Genomic DNA, 22,809 nt, shown 5'->3' with positions numbered 1-22,809 from the left:
TTGAGTGGGGATGAAATATAAGTCTAATTTCCCAGTGGGGCTAAAATCCCAGGGTATTTTCCTACCGGGGACGAAATTTTTGTCAGATTTTCCAGTGGGGCTGGGGTCCCAGCGGGTCTGTGACACAGGGGTGTTCGAAATTTGTACTCGCTCTGTATTTTGTTTGTAAATGCTCTTTAAGCAAATGGTAGAAGATAAGTTTAAAATTATTGTAGTTAAAGTTCGAAGAAGCTGTTAAAGGAATTCAAACGAAAACATTGGTGTTCCAATGGTCTCATTGTGTGCCAAATGTTCTAGATTCTTGAAAATTATGCAACCAGGAAAAGGATCAAACAATCAATCAATCAATTTTTACACCCAGCTAAGGAAAACAGAATGAAATTTCAAGATAATTAATTTGTTATATTATTAATATTATTTTAAATATTTTAACAAAAAAAGAAATATTTGTAAATATCAACTTTTTTGATTTGAAGATGACCTTTTTTAATATAAAAGATCTAAGAAGGACGCGATACTTTTTTCCGGACACCCTGTAGAATTAAAATATTCGCCTTGTCGTAAATAAAACAATAGTTTTTTAATTCCAGACATGCGTTTGGATTTACTTTTTACGATAAATTCGCGACGAATTTATTTTATCCAATGGAACCCACACATTTAGCTTTTGTAAAGGCCTATAAAGTTCAAACATTAAGATATCAGCTTTTGAATTCGTTACATTAGTCAGATTCAGATGGATACATTTAGGTTCTTGACACACTTTCGTTCAAAGTAGCTTCACTCCTTCTCCATCTGCCAAAAGTGAACAAAAAATTTCTGAAACCCATAATTAGTTTCAAATAGACGAAAATATTCACTACATTGTTTAAGTAAAGCAAAATCAATCTCAAAATACTGTTCCATCCAGATGTGTTCTGGATTCCTTTATAGACATCAGAATTTTCATCTAAAGTTGCCAATAAAACCTCTCTCGTCAAATAAAGAAGTCTGCCAGGACATACACAGATCACGTATATTATAACAAGACTCATAATGGTTTTGAGTGCATTTTGATTACGCTGACGGGTTGAATCGTTGGCTGCTAAGCTGTTAGACCTGTCTTCTCTTGACATTGTGGTTTTAATTCTGATGTAGAAATACAACAAGAACATTACGGGGATTGCCGAATCAAGTGTGAACCTTATCGATGAAAATAATATGCGACGTGTTAAACCGACTTCTGACGTACATTTTTTATGCCCATGTTTCACTGTTATATCCCTTTTCAAAAAGCTATCCAAAGATCCAACGAGACAGAGAGTCCATATTATTAAACAAATAATACTACATTTTATTTTGGTTATTCTTGGTATTAAAGGTTTGACGATACTGCGATATCGTGCGTACGACAGAAGCACTAAAATCCAGCAAGACGCATAGGGACAAGCACTGCCTGAAAATCCAAGCATGAAAGAACAGCCAAATTTTCCAAGTTTCCATTCTGGAACACCCAGGTAGAATGTGACAAAAACCATACCCAAACATGTCAAAAAATCAGCAATTGCTAAATTGATAATAAGGAAATGATATGCGCTCATCTTTGCCAGTTTCTTGCGGTTAATTTTGATGAAGTAAATGATGATCAGGAAATTACCGATTGTTCCAAAACAAAGGACCGCTGGTAAAATCTTGGTTGATAAGAAAATAGTGTTTCTTTCCTCATGGTTGACTTGAACTGAGGAGTTTGTAGTCATGATTTAATCTGTAAGTGGTATTAGAGCACTGCGCTACTGATGTGAATGTCGGATGACTTGAAATCAAACTCAAGACACCAAGTAGTAGCTAGTTCATTCGGTAGAGAGTTCGATCGGTAGAGCACCGCGCTATTGATGTGAATGTCGGATGAGTTGAAATCAAACTCAAGACACCAAGTAGTAGCTAGTTCATTCGGTAGAGCACCGCACTATTGATGTGAATGTCGGATGACTTGAAATCAAACTCAAGACACCAAGTAGTAGATAGTTCGATCGGTAGTAGAGCAGATGATGATAGTAATGGGAAAATCGTTAGTTCTATGAGATCTTCGTCTTTTCCAGTGTTGGTACTGTATGGTTGGTGTTGATCAATATTTAATGTTTTCTTGTTTCTCTGCTTATGGATTTTCTCAATGTACTTCCAGTGTGGACTGGATAGTTCAATCAGTAGAGCAGATGCAATTGTAAAGTGAAAGTCGTGAGTTCGAAACTCACTCCAGTCCTCAGTTTAGTAACTCGCTATCAGGCCGAGCAAATAAACGTGTTGGCACAATATAGCGAATCCATGATAATAATATCGTTGAATAATCTCAAATACTGTTGTTTCTTTACCAACTGATGAAGGTAAATAAATAATCCCAATCTTGTCCTTCAGTTATGTAGTTCACCAATAACTTTTTTTAACTTCTTCTTTTTCAATTAGAAGAAGGTTAGAAGTGAAAATCATAAGTTTATGTCTTTGACTAAAAAAATGAATCTTATCAAAAACAGTCTATTATTTTAATTCTTGCTATATCAATGGCTATAGCTTTTTTCTATTACACTACAGCTACTAGATCTAGACTTTGCATACACAAATGAATTAATTCACTTATTTTGTACCCAGTTTGAGAAAAAGTTAATTTAGAATAATACTTTTTATCTTCAGATATCAATCGGATTAACTTGAAAAGGAAGTCTTGAAGATTTATTAAAAAGGTGCGATTTTGATTAAAAATGCCATATATAATAAACTCTAATTCGCATTTAATTTATTAAAATACACGTTTTTTTATGAGAACAAACTTCATATAAGAACATAACGTTTCAATGGCCAAAATGTTAAGAGCATGTTAAAGACATTTTAAGGCTTCGCAGACTCTAAAACACTCGATTTCTAAAGAAAATGGACAAAATTACCCATAAAAAGGCATAAAAATAAGAACATGTTAAGAACATTTTTAGGCTTAAAACTCGAAAAGTTAAGAACATCCGAAGGCTTCAAAATTTTTGGATGTTCTTATAAAAAAACGTGTAGCAACTTCTCCTAGTACTAAAATATAGAATCTCAAAATAATAGTCTGATGAAACAAAAAAGGTTGATGTCAGTCAGAAGGAAAAGACACTATTTTATTCTGCTACTGGCAGTTTCTTTCATGCCACTTTTGTGACAATCTTCAGGCAACTAAAAAAAAAAAATATACATTAAATTATCTATTTTGCAAAAACAATTCAATAGCTTCTTTTTATGCCACGTCAATATTTCCGTCAAAAAGTTCAAGATCGAATTTACGACGATGGCGACATTTCGCCATGATTTAAGAACGTTTGTTGTTAAGAAACTGCCAGTGTAGCAGAATAAAAAAGTGTCTTTTCTTTCTGACTGACATCGCTCTACTTATGTATCGAGCACTGTAAAAGACTGAAGAATTACTTAACAAAAAAGGTTGTAATCTTCGATAAGATTTAAATTAGATTGCGATTGGGTGCTCGTTGAAAAGAAAGTTGCAAGTGGAATATCAGTAAATATTTCATATTTAACACTATTATGTAAAAAATTCAAAAAACAAAATCTTCTGAAGAGAATCTAAGTCATCAAAAGAGACAACTCAAATTCGAGAATGATCACTGAAGGACAAGACAACCGACCAGGCTATCTTTTGTTGATTGAATAAATACTTGTGAAACTTTTTTTTAACAGTGATAATGTTAGTCCGGAGGCTACCCCAAAGTTTAATTTCGTCTTGGGAAAATCGTTCCCAGGCCCAAAGAAGTTTTCAAAAAATGAAACAGGAAGGAACAAGTTCAGCCAAATCAGTACATTATTGAAGTCTCCAGGCTGGCCAAAAGTATTTGAGGCATATAAACCGGAAAGAGACAGCCCTACAGACAGAAATTCTATATAGCTTAACTGAAGAAGTTGAGAATATCTTTTCAACAATTACAAAACTACAATCTAAGTCAGAAGTTATAGTCAGAAGTTATATAATCCTACGAAAAAATTGTTTTCAGACACACAACCTTGAGATGAGTATCTTTTTGTTGAAATAATCGCGATATAACTTTTCAATTGGAAAAATGATATAATTTGTATTGAAAGACCGCTTGTCTAGAAATAATTTTTATCGCTGAAAAATAGTTTGAATTTAATGATAATATTTTGATTTTTAATTAGTGTTTATAAGAAAATATCGCAATTGATTATTGAATAAATTTCTTTCCATCCAGAATCGTGTTATTAAAGTTTTTTCAAAAGGGGACATGAATCAAATGTTGAATAAATGAAAATTTAGGTTCTCAAAACTTATGCTTCACATAAAATATCTTTTTGCCAGATGTTTTAAACGGGATACAAAACGTCGAGGCTGACCCTAAAAATATATTTGTTTCCAGTCCACCGGGTGACGAAAAATATTAATCACCTGGTTGACCGCAAAAAAAAATTTTTGCTAAATTTTTGTCTCAAAATTCAAATTTTTGGAAGCACTCAAGGGAGCACTCGGGGAGCACTCGGAGCTTCTTAAAGTTACGAAGAAATCGAGTGGATTTAAACTGAGGTTTAGAGATGTTTGTTAAAGTTACGAAGAAATCGAGTGGATAAACTGAGGTTTAGAGATGTTTGTTAAAGTTACGCAGAAGTCGAGTGGATAAACTGAGGTTTAGAGACGTTCATCAAAGTTACAAGAAAAAAGTCTGTAAGAGGCAGGGGTGTACACGTTTTTTTTTATATAAGGAACACGTTTATAAGGAACTCGGGGCTGAAAATGGTCCAAAAAATAAGGAATTGTTTAGGAACTGCTCAGGCTGAGAATAAGAAAACAAGTTTTAAGGAACAGTAAGAGATGGTTATCCAAACTTAGCAGCTATGTAAATAAGGAACTCGATAAGGAACTTTGAGGCTTAAATTCTCTGTAAAAATAAGGAACTCCAGGCTCAGAGCAAAGTTAAGGTTCCTTATAAAAATAAAAACGTGTAAAAGCCTTGTCCCCCACACATATAATGTAGTGAATATTTTCGTCTATTTGAAACGAATTATCGGTTTCAGAAACTTTATATTGACGGAAGCGGATAAAGAGCGAATCGCATTTGACTTGAGCGAAAATCAGTCCAGCTTATCACTATCGTTTTCAAATTAGCTCCAAATGGACACAGACAATTATTACTTTGGGCTGAAAATCGGAAAGGATGCATCCTGATACTCAAACAATGAACCTTATAAAGGTAGAGCATTCGGCTATGGATTGCAAGGTCGTGTGTTCAATCCCTAACTGGATCATATTTGAGATTTCGTACTGTCTTGTACACGTCTTTTTATATAGGAACAAACTATATAAGAACATAAGGTTTCGATGGCCAAAATATTAAGAACAAGTTTTAAGAACATTCCAAAGCTTCGCGGACTCTAAAACATCCGATTTCTTAAGAAAATGAACGAAAATACTAACAAAATGGTGAAAATAAGAAAATGTTAAGAATATTTTTAGGCTGAAAACTCAAAAAGTTAAGACATCCGAAGGCTTCAAAGTTTTGGATGTTCTTATAAAAAACGTGTGTCTATAGACGATTCGTACCTAATACAAAACGGTGCTTGATCCTCAGCAATTAAAGAGAAGGGTTAAGGGTAACTGGAGCAATCTAGGGAGAAAGAATGACGAACTCCCCTACCTTCTTCGGGTTGATAGCTATCGAAAGATGAAGCTTTGGTTCGCCTCAGAATGCGATTGGAAGCCTTGGTTCGCTTCAGAATGCGATTGGAAGCCTTGGTTACTACTACAAAATGAATGAAATCGATTTATTTCTGTATTATTTCATAAATCAAATTATTACAACTTTAGCAGAAGAAGGGAAGAACTTTTTAATTTCTCCCTTTTTTCTTTCCTCGAAATTAGATGAAAACAATAACTAAAATTAGTTGTTTTATCTTAGCCAATTAGTAGACAGATAGCCAATCAATCTGCATATAATAAAATTTTCATTCTTCATGAAATTTCCATTTTTAATATCTTAGCGTGTGATACAAATTAAAATCATACAAGTCTCAAGTTAGTTTTTTACCAGACTCAGCAAGGCTTTATGATGGAAAAAAATATAGAAGGATCCCGTGTGACAAACAAAATTTGGCGCAGTTTGGCGGAATAGAAATTTTGACAAGTTTTGCGAATCATCTGGTCAATGTGGCCGATTTGCTAAAATATCTTTTCACTGAAACAACTCTCGGTTTTTTCAAGAAACTTTGCTACCAACTTAGAGTTTCGATAGATAATGCATTTCAATGACACTGATCACTATGAGTCTTCTGCCTCTGGGAATGATGAAGAAGAAAATGTTTTTCCACAAGAAATCAAAATTGAAGAAATATCAACAAACATTGAAACACTAATACTGCAAAAAATTCATCCGTTGATTATCGGGACTTTCGGAACGATCGGTAATCTTCTTATAATTACCTACTTCATTAAAATCAACTCGAAGAAACTGAAAAAGATGTCTGCATATCATTTCATCATTGTTCAGTTAGCTGTTACTGATTTCCTAACCTGTTTTTGGGAATCTCTTTTATCTTATTATTGGAGTAAACAATCTTGGGAACTTGGTGAATTCGAATGTCGATTCTTTGTTGATTTTGGTTCTACTGTATGTCCAATGGCATCTTCGTGGATTTTAGTCTTTTTATCGTATGTCAGATATAGAAGTCTTGTACATCCTTTAAAAATAAGATTTACTAAACAAAAATGTGGAGCTGTGTGTTTTATCATTTGGTCATTATCCTTTGGTAACTCTATTTATGTTTTTATCAATCGGGAAATGTTTTATGAAACAGATCATGAAGGAAGTACGTATTTAATATGTCGAATTGGGATAACCGCTACAAATATGTTGATTTACAATGTCTTATACATGCTTTTAGATAGTATGTTCCCTGTTGCCTTTATGACGTATTTCTATTGTAAAATTAAACAGAAAATAGACTCTGGTGACAAAACGAGCCCCAACCCACAAAGCCATCAACGTAACCACACAGCCGTGAAAACCATACGTAATTTGATCGTGGTGTATGTCATTTGTACATGTCCTGCAAGATTCATATACGCTTTTCTGCATACAGTCAAGATATATGCTCAAAGAGAGACGCTTTTCCACGTGACATTGATAAGTTACATCTCAGTCATTCGAGTATTGACTGTCTTTATTTTCTATTTCAATAATTTTCTGAATGTTTTTGTTTACGCTAAAATGATGACTGAATTTCGGAAATTTTTGATTCGTGTATTGACATTGAAGTTCATACTTGGTTGTCGCAGAAAGAAAACAGAATGATAAAAGCGAAGTGAAGCTGAGATAATTTCGATATCCGATTTTTCACATCACGTTGATTATATGGTTTATCGTTTACCAATTAGCATGTCAATTTTCCCAATTTCATTCAGTCAAGGAAAATTATGAAAAATCGACAACGAAACTAAAAAAAATTGAAAATGATGGCCCTGATGGTTGAAAAATGGAAATATCAGTGATTCTGGCAGATTCTGAAGATGGATTTGATAGTTCTGGTATAAGATGCTAGCAATGATGAGCCAGGATAAGGGTGTGATGGTAGAAATTGTTGGACTCATACCAGTGTCAATGGAATCATTGTAGTTAATCGATGGTGCAAATGATGAAATCAATGCTTGGTTCCATCACCCGTGCAATGGATTCCATCATCTCGTCATGCTACAGTTCTGATTCCATCATCTGCTCCATTTATTCCATCACTTGCACCTTTGATTCCATCATTTACACCATTGAATCCATCATTTGCACCATTGAATCCATTATTTGCACAATTGATTCCATCATTTGCACCCATTGATTTCATCATTTGCACCATTGATTAGTTCCAATGATTCCATTGACACCGGTATATCCAATCCAATATATCCAATATATCCAATATTGTACGAGTAAAAATTAGAGTTGGTTTATCATCAAATTGAAAAATATCAACAAACTTTTTATTTTCCATATTTGTCTCTTCTTTGTTTTGTTTTTCTCTTCCAATATTTTTTTCTTTTACTTTTATTTAAAAATGAAATCAACATCAAAACATTCGAAAAAAGAATCGAATGATTATCAAAAAATCAAAACATTGTTTTCATACTCTTCTCTCCCGAATAGACGGGGGGGGGGGGTCCAAATAAGCAGGGGGTAGGAAAACTTTCTAAATTCTAATAAGCGGGGGGATGGAATAACAGGGGGGTAATTTGAAGACAGAATTTTTTTAACTGGTATCTTTTTCAACAACAACAAAAAAAGAAACTTCAACAAATGAACACGTAAAATAAGAACCAATATTAACAAAAAAGAAAATTTTAACAAGTTTATGGTCTATCTACAATCATGGTGAAAATATATTGAAAATTTAGCTTATTTCCTCGTTTTTCGAAATTTGGAGTTCGGGCGAGAAAGTCACTTTTGGGCTAATTGATAAATTTAATCGAGTATTTCAATTCGGGAGGAGTTTATAGACTTCCAGGCTATATTCTGAGCCCTATTGGACCATTTTTGAACTCTTGGATCCTGAGACCTTAAGTCTAGCGTTAAAATTCAGAGTTAAAAAAACTCTACCCTTCCAACCTAATTTAGAGCGCTTCCAAATCGTTTGTGGTTATAAGATTTCGTAGGGATTTCCCTTTTTTCTCAAATATTGCGTCCATGATTGTACACCGTAATAAAATATTCGAACAAGCCGTATATGTATAAAAGTTGCGAAGCGATCCAGAGCCACCTCGATTCGCAAGTTGCAAGCAAAACATTTAGTTCCAAATAATAGGAAAATTTCATATTTTCAAAAAAACGGAATAACTAAAAATGTTTAAAAGGAAAAAAAACTTTCAAAACAAGAAGCAATTTTATATTATACTTAAGTTCAACAGATTGCAAGGATGGAAAAATGTCTTGTATATTTGGAAAAAAGTTTTAATCTGAAAGAATGCCCTAAGGGAAAAAACTCCACTCTCAGAAGCCATTTTCCATTTCAAAAGCATTATGAAAAGTTATAAAACCATTTAATAAGGCCACAATCACAAATAACTAGTGTTCGCGCTGTCCAACTGACTGATAATATTTTTCTTAATTTTCCGAACACTGCAATACAGTAGCTATTTATTCAAGATTTTCGTTGGATTTGATTTCTGCCCAACACATAGTTTGAAAATCCAATTTTTCTGACGTTTTATCTGCCGACCAAACGATCAATTAATTTTTTAACCTAAAAACGACGCAAACCAGCGCAAAAACCAGTTATTAGTGATGGTGGCCTATTTTCAGAAAAGATATCAAAAAGGAAAATCAAAAAGGAAAAAAAAATCATACTGTACCAGGAATTATTTCCTTATTTTCAATTAGTACGTAAAAAATCGCAATTGTAATCAACAAAAGTTTTTCACATTTTAAATGTGGAAGACAATATTATATATAGTTGACGACAAAGGTTTTCCATGTTTTAGATGCATGTCAAAAAAAAAATTATAAGCTCAAATAAAAAAGTGTAGTGTTACCGGAAACCGGTCAAATGACAAAACATTTTTTCTGACCGGTCGCAAAAATATATACTTAAATGCGATAAACTTTTGTGGAAATTAAATTTTGCGGATTTCACGGATTTGGGTGTCATCCCCAAAAATCCGCAAAATTAAATCCCATTGAAAATTTGTAGTAGGCCTTATCAGCAAAATATTTCTAAACAAAACTCAACAAGCAACATGCTGAATGGACCTACCTGTTGATCAAAATCAGAAAAAAATAGGACAAATAGCAAGGGAATAAGAAAGTGTAGTGAGCAGCTTGAATAGATTACCGTGAGTATCAGAGCTCAAATTAGTCAAAAAAGTTTAAAAAAAACAAACATTAGGCACTTTTCTACCCAAATTACCACTATACAAAAAATAAGAAAAAAATACCAAGCCAATCTCGAGAAATGCTCATTTTCCCTAAATATGACAAAAGGGAATTTCCCCAAATAAGAAAATCCGATTTTTACAGCCAAAATAAATTTTCCGAAAAAAACTACTTCAGTCACGTTTTAGAGAACCTTGCCCTTCATCTTTGTCCAAAAAAAACTAATAAAGCAATTTCACACAAAATCCAAAAATCCCATTTTTAGGCACTTTTTGGCCCAAATTTGCCCAAATAAATTATTTTTTGAAAATCAGGCTTCATCAGAGTTTAAATATTACCATTTTACATCAAAGTGCAAAAATTCAGAAAAAAACATCAATCCAATCGCAAGAAATGCTCTTTTTCCCTAAAAATGATATACGGCCAAAAAAAATTTTCCGAAAAAAACTGCTTCAGTCACGTTTTAGAGAACCTTGCCCTCCATCTTTATGCATAAAATCAGGAAAAACTAATGAAGCAATTTTGCACCAAGTCCAAAAAAACTTATTTTTAGGTAGTTTTTGGCCCAAATTTGCTCCCAAAAATTTTTTTTTCAAAAATCGGGCTCCGTCACTTTTTAGGCATTGCTATTTTGTATCATTGTGCAAAAAATTAAAAAAACTAATGAGCCAATCCCGAGAAAAGCTGCTAACAGGAAAATGGTAAAAGGGAATTTCCCCAAAAAACGAAAATCCGTATTTTAAAACGAAAAAAAATTTTCAGAGAAAAATTACTTCAGCCACATTTTAGGGTACCTTGCACTCTATCTTTCTACCAAAAATCAGGAAAAACTAATGAAGCAATTTTGCACAAAGTCCAAAAAACCTTATTTTTAGGTATTTTTTGGCCCAAATTTGCCCCCCCCAAATTTTTTTTCAAAAATCGGGCTCCGTCACTTTTCAGGCATTGTTATTTTGTATCATCGTGCAAAAATTAAAAATAAAATAATGAGCCAATCCCGAGAAAGGCTGCTAACAGGAAAATGGTAAAAGGGAATTTCCCCAAAAAACGAAAATCCGTATTTTACGACGAAAAAAAATGTTCCGAGAAAAATTACTTCAGCCACATTTTAGGGTACCTTGAACTCTATCTATCTACCAAAAATCAGGAAAAACTAATGAAGCAATTTTGCACAAAGTCCAAAAAACCTTATTTTTAGGTAGTTTTTGGCCCAAATTTGCGAAAATCCGTATTTGACGACGAAAAAAAAATTTACAAGAAAAATTGCTTCAGCCACATTTTAGGGTACCTTGCACTCTATCTTTCTACCAAAAATCAGGAAAAACTAATGAAGCAATTTTGCACAAAGTCCAAAAAACCTTATTTTTAGGTAGTTTTTGGCCCCCAAAATTTTTTTTCAAAAATCGGGCTCCGTCACTTTTCAGGCATTGCTATTTTGTATCATTGTGCAAAAAATAAAAAAAAACTAATGAGCCAATCCCGAGAAAAGCTTGTAACAGACGAACGGACAACGGTCAAATTAAAGGACCTCCCGGTAGGTCCAAAAAATGTTAAATAAATACTTTTTGAATGTTTACTGGCATCAAAGAAGTGCTAATAATACGCATTTCAACGACCAATGTGATTTGACAGTACAGGCAAAAAAATTGTAAGAATATTGTCACACAATAGTGCCATCCGCGAAATTAAGTCCCCGCGAAATGTTTAAATTGGGATTGGCCCAACCGCAAAATTTAATTCCCGCAAAAGTTTATCGCATTAAAGTACTATAAAAATGAACCATCATAAAGAAAAGCAAGTTGACCGTTCAAGCTATCAAACGTCATTTTCTTACAGTAGATATTCTCACCCAGTTGTAATTACAAATTTATGCATTAGTACTTGATACATATAGATTACTTCATACTGTTTGTGTACATAAAAGTCATCTTTAAAGTTCTATTTCAATGATCTTAAGTTATCAAAAATAGCAAAACAAATTTTTTCCAGCAAGCTGCATGTTCTCATGACAAAAGTTTTTCAAATTTTGAACGCATGCAAATGAAAAGTTCATGGTTCGCTACAAAAGTTTTCCATATCTTAAACCCATTCCGAAGATAATTTCATATTTCAGGACACGTTTTCTACATTTTAATAAAAACGGAAGATAATTTCAAAGTTTTCGATGAAAGTTTTTAATTTAAAAAGTTATGTAAGGTGATTTCCAATTGTTTACATCCAAATTCAATGTCTTTACGATTAGCTTACTTTTTCAGAGGTTGACATAACATTATTCATCAGGCCGCCTGGCTGTGGTTGTACTGTCAGCTTCAAAAGTTGGAAATAAGCTGCTACCGTATATAATTTCCCCCTCAAAGAGGTTTCAATTACCAGTTGAGTGTCATTGTTGTAGAAGAAGCACCAAGTAAAATTCAATCTATAGTTAATTTTGCTCCAGGTTCAAATTTTTCCAAACAACAAACAACAAAATAAAATCAACTGATCAAGGCAAGGAACTGCAGACTTTTTTAAAGCTGCAAGTGTTTCATTTTCAGGCACGACGTGGTCAGATTCCTCCAAAAATATTCAGTCACTTGCCCTGTTACAATTCATTTACATGTACAGGCAAAATTCAAGTTAGTTTGTCGTCATAATTGGCAAACATGTCCTGTTTTTTCAAGAAAATGCATCTCTCATTATTCCAAACCAACAGAATTGAAACAAAACATCAAATCCAGTGGAGGGATAATAAGAAAACTTTATCATCCACCATTTCTTGTGCCAATCAGACAAAAAATATGATCCAATTCGACTCTTGAAGCATGAAAATCGAAGAAAAATAACCGAGGAGCAGTATTTGTTGTCCATTGGTTGCCGCCATCTTTAATGTTTTGACGGCTAGAAACCAGTATGGTCTAATCATCAATACCCTTCCGAACCAGGCGACGTTCCCCGATCTGCAAGGAGAATAGAGCACCGCAGGGATGTTTTCCCGAAACGTGTCTTTAAAAATAACGTTGTCCGTCTCAAAAAAAGCCGCTCTACTGTTCTCTCGCTCGGAGCTCGATTGAATACGAGCCATGTAGTCATACACGGAGTTTCAAATTCGAATACGTCGAATTTAATGTAGTGGAGATAATTTTCTCTATCATTTCGGGGAATATCCTTCATGTTTTATCCCCTTAATATTCATAATCGCGCGACTCGGAGATACTAAACGTTTTTCCCATCTCCTGCCTTATAGATGGTTGAAAGAATGGAAAGTTAAAGGTACGCACACACGATAGCAAAACTGCTTCGCTCATGTACATTCGCTTCGCAATTATTGGGCGGGGGGGGGTCTTAATAAGAGCGGGGATGGATTTGTTTCTCTTAACAATTAGCGGGGGAGGGACGTCTATTCGGGAGACAACAGTAAACTCTTTTGATAAGTTGTTGTGCATTGGAAGCGAAGAGAAAACCTTAGTCATAAAATTGTACAAAATACGATCTCTCGCTTACGAGACCCCTTTTTTGAACGCAGTATTTGTACGGTACAATATGAAATACAGCATTTATGTACGCGTTTTTAGCCAATCAGATTACTCATATTTTTCAAGTTGGTGATAACTTAAAACAATCGACAGTGCATTTTGCCTACAGGTGGACGATAACTGAACAATTTTCGATACATGTTTTTTTTTTTATAAGCATTGCACTGATAAGCATATCTAGGCTCAGATATGGGGAAAAATTAAGCATCATGGCAAGCATTACTTGAGCCTACGAAAAATGTTTTTTTCCTGATTTTGGCTTTTTTTGGCTGGAATTTTACCGATTTTCAGTATTTCCCTAAATTTATGCTTTAGATTTAAGCATCCCCTCAAGCATTTTTCAGCCTTATTAAGCTTTCGACCTAAGCATTTCTGAGCCTGTTTTCGGATTTTTGTATGCCTATAAAAAAAAAAACATGTATCCGATTTTTCACGTTGAATATATTGTTTATCGTTCACAAATTAGCATAAAAGCATTTCAATTTTTCCCTATTTAATTCAGTCTTTCTCTCTTTTTATGACATTTTTGAACGTTTTACTATCTAGGATACCAATTTCATTGTTTTTTTGAGTTTGATTACAAAACGTTCGAATTTCCTTTCTCCCAGGGGGGGATACTAAGGTTGCGAGTTGATGGGGGATGCCGCCCGACTTTCGACCTTTGGACCCTTACCGAGACTAAAAAGAAAACAAAGGAAAATTTTGGAAATTTTACTTTACTACCCTTAGCGGGGCAAATTTGACCAATTTTGATCAAATTTCGATCTTTCCGGGGGTAAAACGTTTAAATTTTCCTATTTCTCCGACCCTTAATGGGACTGAAATTTGATTTTCTGATTTTTCCAACCCTTAGCGGGACTTTGGAAATTCATAAGAGAATAATAAGTGATAGTTGGATAATTATTAAAAACTATTTTATTTATGCTCGCTATATGCTACAGAAGAGTATCTAAAAATACTCGACAGTGCGTTATCCTTAGAGGTAGACGATACACGTTTTTTTTTATAAGAACAAACTATATAAGAACATAAGGCTTCGAGGCCCAAAAATTTAAGAACATTCTAAGAACATTCTAAGGCTTTGGAGACTTAAAAACATGCATTTTCTTAAGAAATTACATCAAAATGCTCAAAAAATGCTGAAAATAAGAACATTTTAAGAACATTTTTAGGCTTCAAATCCAAAAAACTAGGAACATCCGAAGGCTTCGAAATTTTTTGACGTTCTTATAAAAAAAAAACGTGTAATCAGTAATATCCAACCTTTCTATTTCCTTAAAGGTTGATTAAAGTAGTAAAATGTAAACATTGCGCAAACCACGTGTCATTAAAGAGAAAAATTAAAATCACGTGTCCAAAACAAACTTGTAAAACAATTGAACAATCAAAATTAGCCATATTTGGTTTGATTTTTTATTTTGACATGTGACATTTGTTTTGATTTTGTATCCGCTGCGTATAGTTTGTTTACAAATTTTGCAATTACTGTTATGTCCCTTTAAAGCTTCTGTTGTTTAACATACCAATAAAGTTGGCCTTAAACACAGGAAAGATATAAAAATTTGTCAAAATAATTAAAAACTGGGTTTTCATTTTAAAAGGAAAATGTTTGTCTTTCTACTTGAAGCCCAAATCAATAGCAGATAGAAATTCATAAAATGCTTTTATTCAACTATATTTAAGCATAGTATAAGAAAGCCGCGGCTGGAATATGTACCACATTGTCTTCTCAGTTAATTGCTGTTCTATCTCTGTCTCCAAGCTTTATAAGAACATCAAGATGCTCAGTTTATTATTGGTAGATAGTTTTTGAAATTTGTCTCTTATTTTCCTTCACGAAAAGTTTTTTTATTGCTAGATATCTTTGAATCTGTACCCAATAGAACACTTGAACTAATTTGGACATATTTTAGGGGTATTTTGTGGAAAAAATAGTTTTTCGCCAAAATTGAAATTATAAGAACTTTATTCAAGATGACAACTTTCTTGTCAGTTTGAATGATAAATTTTGAAGGTGCTGGCTTGAAACTTTCACAGTATTATCTAGATGTACTTTTTCATTGATTTCTAAAAAGATTTCACTGAAATATTGCGTATAGGCATTCGAGGCACTTTCTTTATTTTTGAGTTCTTTCAGCCCAGCCATTTTGTGCTTGTTTAAATTTTTTATTGTTGATCTTTCCTTTACAATAATTTTATAATGCAAGTGTATTATCAAGGGTATATCATTAATGTCTAAAACACACTGAGAAGGGCATACAGGAAAACTGGGAGGCGGGAGGCGGGAGGCTGAACCGGGAGCCGGGAGTCGGGAGGCTGAAATCGAAAGTGGGAGGCGGGAGGCGGGAGGCTGAAAACGAAAGTGGGAGGCGGGAGGCTAAAATCGAAAGTGGGAGGCGGGAGGCTAAAATCGAAAGTGGGAGGCGGGAGGCTCAAAACGAAAGTGGGAGGCGGGAGATTGAAAACAAAAGTGGGAGGCGGGAGGCTGAAAAAAAAGTGAGAGGCTCAATTATAAGGCCACGCACAAACGTTTTTGGTCAAGGGATAGGTAACAAAGAGCTGAGAAAAATCAGATCATTTATTTTTTATAAACACACACAATCCATCAAAAAAAATATTTCAAATAGTATGTTATCATCCGTTTCCGTTCAAAAAAAGTGTTTCCCCGAATTACGTTTTCGGCAAAACATTCCCGAACGGATTTCTAGAACCTGGCATCGCTTATGGCTAGCGCTAAGCAAGTATGTTATTCTGATCGGAATACATGCGCGAATGAAAATGTTTTACGCAATTACATTACGTCATTTTTTATTACTTTTTATGGTAATATAAATACATTTGCTTTCACATATTCGCTTCGATTAATTAGCTCTGTCGGTAAGGCATCAGATTCATGGTCCGATGGTGCAGGGTTCGAATTCCCCCACGTATTTTTTTTTCTTTTCTAAACTAATCTATCCACAGGGATCAAAAATATTTCAGACTTAATCAAAAATATTGATTTTTTTTACTAGGTTTGCGAGGTGACAGGTATGTCCGAGGCAAAAATCGAAAATCGCCCCTTTGAGAGACAAAATTTTGATGATTTTGGGACCCTTAGAGAGATTTTTCCCTAAATTTAGTTTAAAAGTCTGTACTAGACTTTTTCTGAAACAAATATTCTTTTGACACTTTTTGCCGGACAAAATCGGTTCGGAAAAACTGGAGCAACCTTCGATTGCCTTATCGGACTTTTTAGCTGTTGGACTAGAACATGTCAGATGCATGACTTTTGAAGACTCCTCCCCCCAGTTTGTGAAATCATCATTCTGAGCAGTTTTCCAAGAGAAAAATAAATAAAATCTGTATTTGTACTAGTAATCGTATGGTTTGGAGTGCAATTAACGATTAATCACGAGTAACAAAGGAGAAAATAGTAATTTGCACGAGTCCGAAGGACGAGTGCAAATTACGGTATTTTCTCCTTTGTTACGAGTGATTAATCGTTAATTGCACGACAAAACATACGATTCCGAGGTAATCGTCAGTAAACAATCATTGGTAAATCATAGTTTTTTTAGAAAAAGGGAAAATTTTTGACATTCGAATTGCAATGCAACAAAGCGAATTTCTTTGTTCTTTTTTATATTGAAGAAAAAAAATGTCTTTGTTTTTTATTATATAGTAAAAAAAAGTCTCAGAATAAGATAGAATAAGGGGATAAAAGTGTCCCCCCGCCGAAGAGTGCAAAAAGTGGTAATAGTGCAATTAACGATTAATCGCACTCCTCTAAACCAATCAGATTCGAGTAATTTTGCACGGCTGACGATTACCAATTAAATAAGACAGGCTATGAATTTTCGCATAGGAAATTGATTTTCTTTGTGTTTCTCAAGGGAATAATAATCTTCTTTTTCAAAAAGAAAAATTCAACTAATGATTGCTCACAAGGAATTTCAGTTATTTTGTATTTTTTGCAAGGGAAATACCTTTTCTTTCAAAAGAAAATCAATAAAGTGCTGTGATTTTCCTTGGAGAATACGACAGAAATGATTTCCTTTGGAAATTAGCTATAGGGAACAATTGATTTTCCTTGAAAAATACGTGAAAATTGATTTTCCTGGGAAAGAACGGAACAAAGGATTTTCCTTGGAAAATACGCAACAACTAATTTTCCTCAAAGAATACGGACCAGTGATTTTCCTTGGAAAATACGACCTAGTGATCTTCCTTGAAAAATACGCAATAACTAATTTTCCTTGGAAAATACGCAACAACTAATTTTCCTTGGAAAATACGCAACAACTAATTTTCCTTGAAAAATACGCAACAACTAATTTTCCTTGGAAAATACGCAACAACTAATTTTCCTTGGAAAATACGCAACAACTATTTTCCTCAGAAAATACGGACCAGTGATTTTCCTTGGAAAATACGGTCTAGTGATCTTCCTTGGAAAATACGCAATAACTAAATTTCCTTGGAAAATACGCAATAACTAAATTTCCTTGGAAAATACGCGATAACTAATTTTCCTTGGAAAATAAGGGACAACTAGTTTTCCTTGAATTAATTATTTTAATCTTCTTATCTTCTAATCTTTCTTATCATTTCGGGCTGACCTTCCAGCACAGCTGGTTTATTTCCTTTAATCCTAGGAAGCGTTTCTCTTTATAAAAATAATTTTACATAAAAATATAGCATGCTTTTGTTTCGAAACTGCTGATGCAAGATTTAATTACAAAAAAATATAACATGATAGTTTTCGAGTGTTATATATATTTAGTGCAATCGGCTCTTGCATGTTGGAAATAATCTAAAATCATTTCTTTAAGAAGTCAATACCTTGACAGGGTAAAATTATACAAGTCATGGCAAAATAAAGGTCTCATGATAATCATTGTTCACTTCTCTTGCACATCAGCTGCGTGGCCGAGTGGATAAGTCGATGAAACGGCAACTTAAGGGTAATGATTATAGAGAGTTTGAATCCTATACGGGTGCGACGAAAATTGTGTTATTTTGTCTGTTTTGTCAACATTGATCAAACTTTTTCTGGTTTTATGAGCTCTTATTGATATTTTTGAAAATTTCCGTTAAAATTTTAAGAAACAAAAATTGGGGAGGGGCAGTCAGGCAAATTGACCGACGCCGCGACGGCTATCTGCGGCGGTTTAGGCTATCTGATATTCCGATGGCGTATTGGCGGCCGCCCACGCTAAAGCTCTAAAGGAGCGGACCAATATAAAATATGCCGGACCTTTAGAGCAAAGCGTGTCGTAGCATATTTCCACATCTGGTACCAGATAACGGTTAAGGGTATGTTTTCCAATTTATCAGAAACGCACTGTAAGGGTGGACTTTTGATAAATGCACTGTAAGGGTGCGATTCTAAAAGCCAATTTTTTTGCCGCACATACTGTCAATTGGTAACACCCCCCCCCCACTCCCGGGAGTGTCACCTCAGCTCAATGCAGTTTGATTCAAGTACAGTATTTCAAAATGGATCAGGTTGATTAGCGGGTGGAGAGTCAAGAGTCAAGAGTTATGACTTTCCCTTGTCTTGAAAATCCAATGCTCCAAAACTTTCAACTAAAAAAATGCTAAAAAATCGGCTTTCGTCTTTTTTTATTATATCTTATAAACACTTTTTTCAGAACCACGATGAAAAGAAAAGCAAAACTGACTGAATATGCTGCCAAAAAAGTGATTGACAGGTCTAGAAAATGATTGACAGGCCCGGGTTAGATATTTCCGTGAGCAATCTCGTTATATTTATCAAAAAGTAATATACTTGTGGAAAGCCTAATTATTCTACTTTTTCGAATGCTGTGTCATGGAGTTTTTTTAACAATTAAATAGAACGGGGTTTCCTCTGATGTAAACAAACCTCGAGTCCTATCCTGAAAATTGACATTGAGCGTAGAAAAAAAGACAAATGAAAGTATTTTCCTTTTTATTCATATTTCCAATAATTAAAGACTAACTTGAAAACACCAAGAGTGAAATGTAGCTAAATGATTAGAACGCCTTGCGACTTAGAATTTTTTTTCAAAACTGAAAATTTGACCCCGGCTCGAACTACCAAAATCTCTAGTTAATAATTCTGAGTCCGTCACGCTACCGATGTACTATAGAGCCAGTGCGAATTTGCGCAATTCAAAAATCCTTATAAAAAACACTACTGCATATACGGGTGAACTGACCTCTTGGACCTCATGGGCTAGGCTAACTGTTCAGATCAATTACATACTCCAGGCTCCGTAAGGATCCTTATTATAATTGAAAAAGCGTATACTAACAAACGATACGGAACTCGTGAGAGTGCTTTTTAAACCGTTGTCTTTGTTTATCTTCACAAGATTTTGTTTATCTTTGCAACTTAGTTCTCGCTTTCGGCCTTTCGTCTATTCGTTTTCAGCCTATATCACCTTCGATTTCAGCCTTCCGACTCCCACCTCCCGCCTCCCAGCTTTCGTTTTCAGCCTCCCGCCTCCCACTTTCGTTTTAAGCCTCCCGCCTCCCACTTTCGTTTTAAGCCTCCCGCCTACCACTTTCGTTTTAAGCCTCCCGCCTCCCACTTTCAATTTCAGCCTCCCGCCTCCCACTTTCAATTTCAGCCTCCCGCCTCCCACTTTCGTTTTCAGCCTCCCGCCTCCCACTTTCAATTTCAGCCTCCCGCCTCCCACTTTCGTTTTCAGCCTCCCGCCTCCCGCCTCCCACTTTCGATTTCAGCCTCCCGACTCCCGGCTCCCGGTTCAGCCTCCCGCCTCCCGGCTCCCAGTTTTCCTGTATGCCTTACTGGCAGAGAAGTAAGTATTAACGACAAACCAATAAAATTTACCATTAAAGATACTACATTACTGATCTCTTGATAAAAAAATAGTCATCAAATACGACAGAGATAGAACAACAGAAGTTCAGATGTTATCATTCCAGCCGCGGCTTTCTTATACTATGATTTAAGGTTGGGAAAATTACTCAGTTTTCATCGAGCAATTCTACTAATAGTTATAAAAGACGATTAGAGTTTTCTCAAATCATTGACAAAATCGAGTTTGGTAATCTAAATAAAAAAAACGAAAGGATCGACATGGAATGTTTGACTTTTCTACATCAATACCATAATGCTTCACTCTTCAACGACAACAATGCATCATCAGTGACCAATCAAACAACCTTCATAACACCGTACCGAAAAGAAGGAACAAGACAATTAGAGATAATCAGTACTCTTGTTCTTGCTGTTTTCTTAACAATCGTGCGTAATTACGCAATCAGAAAACCGTTATCACCGATCGAAAACTGGAAAATACTAATCGGATTGTTATGGTGGAGTATATTGATGGTTGGGAAATCAAGTTTAACATTTTTAGTAAATGCACCTCAATATACCAACCGAAGTTTAACGGAAATTTATTATTTTCTTGTCGGATGGGGCTCTATATTTGAAGTGACCTGTCTAATTATAATCAATACATGGTCAACCAAGAGCCTTGGTCAAAAGATTACTTGTAAGCTGACAGAAGGTGGCAAACACCATGAGATCATCCGACAGCGGCATCAAAACGCGGTATCCACGCTAAATATTATATCCATTATCTACGTATTATGTTTGATACCTATGTCTTTATATTATGTCGCTGCCGGTTTAGCTTTAACAAAGAGCAATGAAGCTTTTAAAATGTTATATCCATGGTTCCCTATAGCTCATCTACCATTTTATTTCTGTTCTGGTTTGAACGCTTTAATTTATATGTACAAAAATCCGGAGATTAGAGGTTATTATTGTGGAAAGAGGAATAGGCCGCGCGGACGACGGCGGACGATTTCAACCTTAGCAGATGGGAAAGATACTATGACAAATAGTAAGTCAATGACATTGCAGATAAACGAAGAGCGCATGCGTGTGAACTAAACAGATTAAAAATACTTGACCTGGTTCTCAAAACCGGATTGCCTTTTGCTAGAAACAAAAACAAACGAGACTGGACTCTAATGTTTATGTATTGTTTATGTTTATGATTGACAGTTGATTTTGTTGCGATTGTTTTGCTTTAGCCAATCTACATGCTCGAAAGCTCATTTAAATATTCATCTCGAATCTGCATGAAAAAGATCAAAGCGGTGCACCAATCTGGGCAGATACATGGCCTTTAGAGTGAATACGTTCCATGCGCGGTAGAGTATCAGAATTTGCTCGGAGATGAATCAAATAAAGGATTCACGTCAAAGAGTGATAGAAAACCTGTATAAGAACAATAAATATTATACGACCGAAGTTTTTACAACTCTTAAGGCCAGTCTCCACTTTCGCGCAAAATGGGCGACAGTTTTTTTGCCTGAAGAAAAGATTAGTTTCGCGTGAACAAAAAAAAGTTAAAGGAAGTTCTACTTTTTTCATCCGTTACGTCAATTTCGACCAATGGAATTGCTTCATTTTTCAGTCGATCAATGAACTTACAATAATATCAAAAAACTTTCCCTCATGTCGCGCGAAAGTGGAGACCGGCCTTTAGGAATGGTCATAAAAACATAAAAATGTGGAAAATTTTAGGGTTAATCTTTCACAAATTTTGACAAACATTTTTTCAACTAATATTCTCAGTCAATAAACTCACCTATGTTACTCGCAGATGTTTAATTTCATTCTTTGTCACTGAGGTGGGATGACGGAACTGATAGGGAGAGAAATTTTAAGTTTCCTTAAAAAGCTTTTTAGAAGAACACGAAACTGTAATATGGAGCGGAAATTATATTTGATTTGAATCTAACAAGTATTCTGGAAATCTTGGGGGAAAATAGGGAAAATTAATGAACGGATTATTGAAAAAGGACCAAAGGAGGGCTAGGAAAAACAATTAAAATTTCATTAGGTCCCCATTAAGTCCAGGGGGTTCCCGTGGATTATGTTTTGTTTCAACAGCAAAAGATTACTAGAAAGAGAGATATACTTTCAAAAAGCTAATTTATCGTTTATTTTGAATTTTTTTTCGCTGGCGAAAATTTAAGTGGGAGAAAGCTAATTAAGTACGTGAGTATCTTTTTAAAGAGGAGATCTCCATCTGTCGTTGGAGAGAATGTTTTTTTTTTGCAATGTCAAAAACCCGACGTGCGGTGACCATTTTTTTTACAATAAATTTTATCAAAATAGGCGCTTTATTTCATAATATTTTGTAGTCGAAGATATGTGTGATATTCCTTCAATTTATGGTTTGCGAAGATAATGAATGAATGATTTTAAATCTTACCACAGACTCTATTAATTTATCTTTACCACTTGGACTTTCTTTCATACTACTAGTATACTACTTGAAATTATCATCTGCAACTGGATTATATCATGAAATAACCCCTCAGTTTAGAAGTCTTTCTTATTAACTATATCTGTGGTATCAACACTGTTTAAATCTATCACAGGCTGCATTTCCAGTCAATTTCGA

At 34.7% G+C, this 22,809-nt stretch overlaps 2 protein-coding genes across 2 annotated transcripts in view; both read right to left on the bottom strand.

Moving 5' to 3' along the window:
• LOC136823765 (uncharacterized) overlaps positions 1-22,809 on the bottom strand; it is a 56,454-nt gene that overhangs the window by 17,161 nt on the left and 16,484 nt on the right. The gene's annotated exons all lie outside the window — the stretch shown is intronic.
• LOC136823800 (urotensin-2 receptor-like) lies at positions 458-2,554 on the bottom strand. Its single transcript, XM_067079972.1, has one exon. The coding sequence runs from the start codon at positions 1,734-1,736 to the stop codon at positions 747-749; it is 990 nt and encodes a 329-aa protein (XP_066936073.1). The 5' UTR covers positions 1,737-2,554; the 3' UTR covers positions 458-746.

The sequence above is a fragment of the Clytia hemisphaerica genome, unplaced genomic scaffold (genome assembly GCF_902728285.1).
Source record: "Clytia hemisphaerica strain Z4C2 unplaced genomic scaffold, Clytia hemisphaerica genome assembly, whole genome shotgun sequence".
Lineage (NCBI taxonomy): Eukaryota > Metazoa > Cnidaria > Hydrozoa > Leptothecata > Clytiidae > Clytia > Clytia hemisphaerica.
Note: the sequence above shows the minus strand (reverse complement) of the source record. Positions and strands in the feature narration are given on the sequence as shown.

Coding starts and splice junctions, on each gene's coding strand:
- LOC136823800 (XM_067079972.1), bottom strand. CDS start 1,736: ATGACTACAAACTCCTCAGTTCAAGTCAACCATGAGGAAAGAAACACT.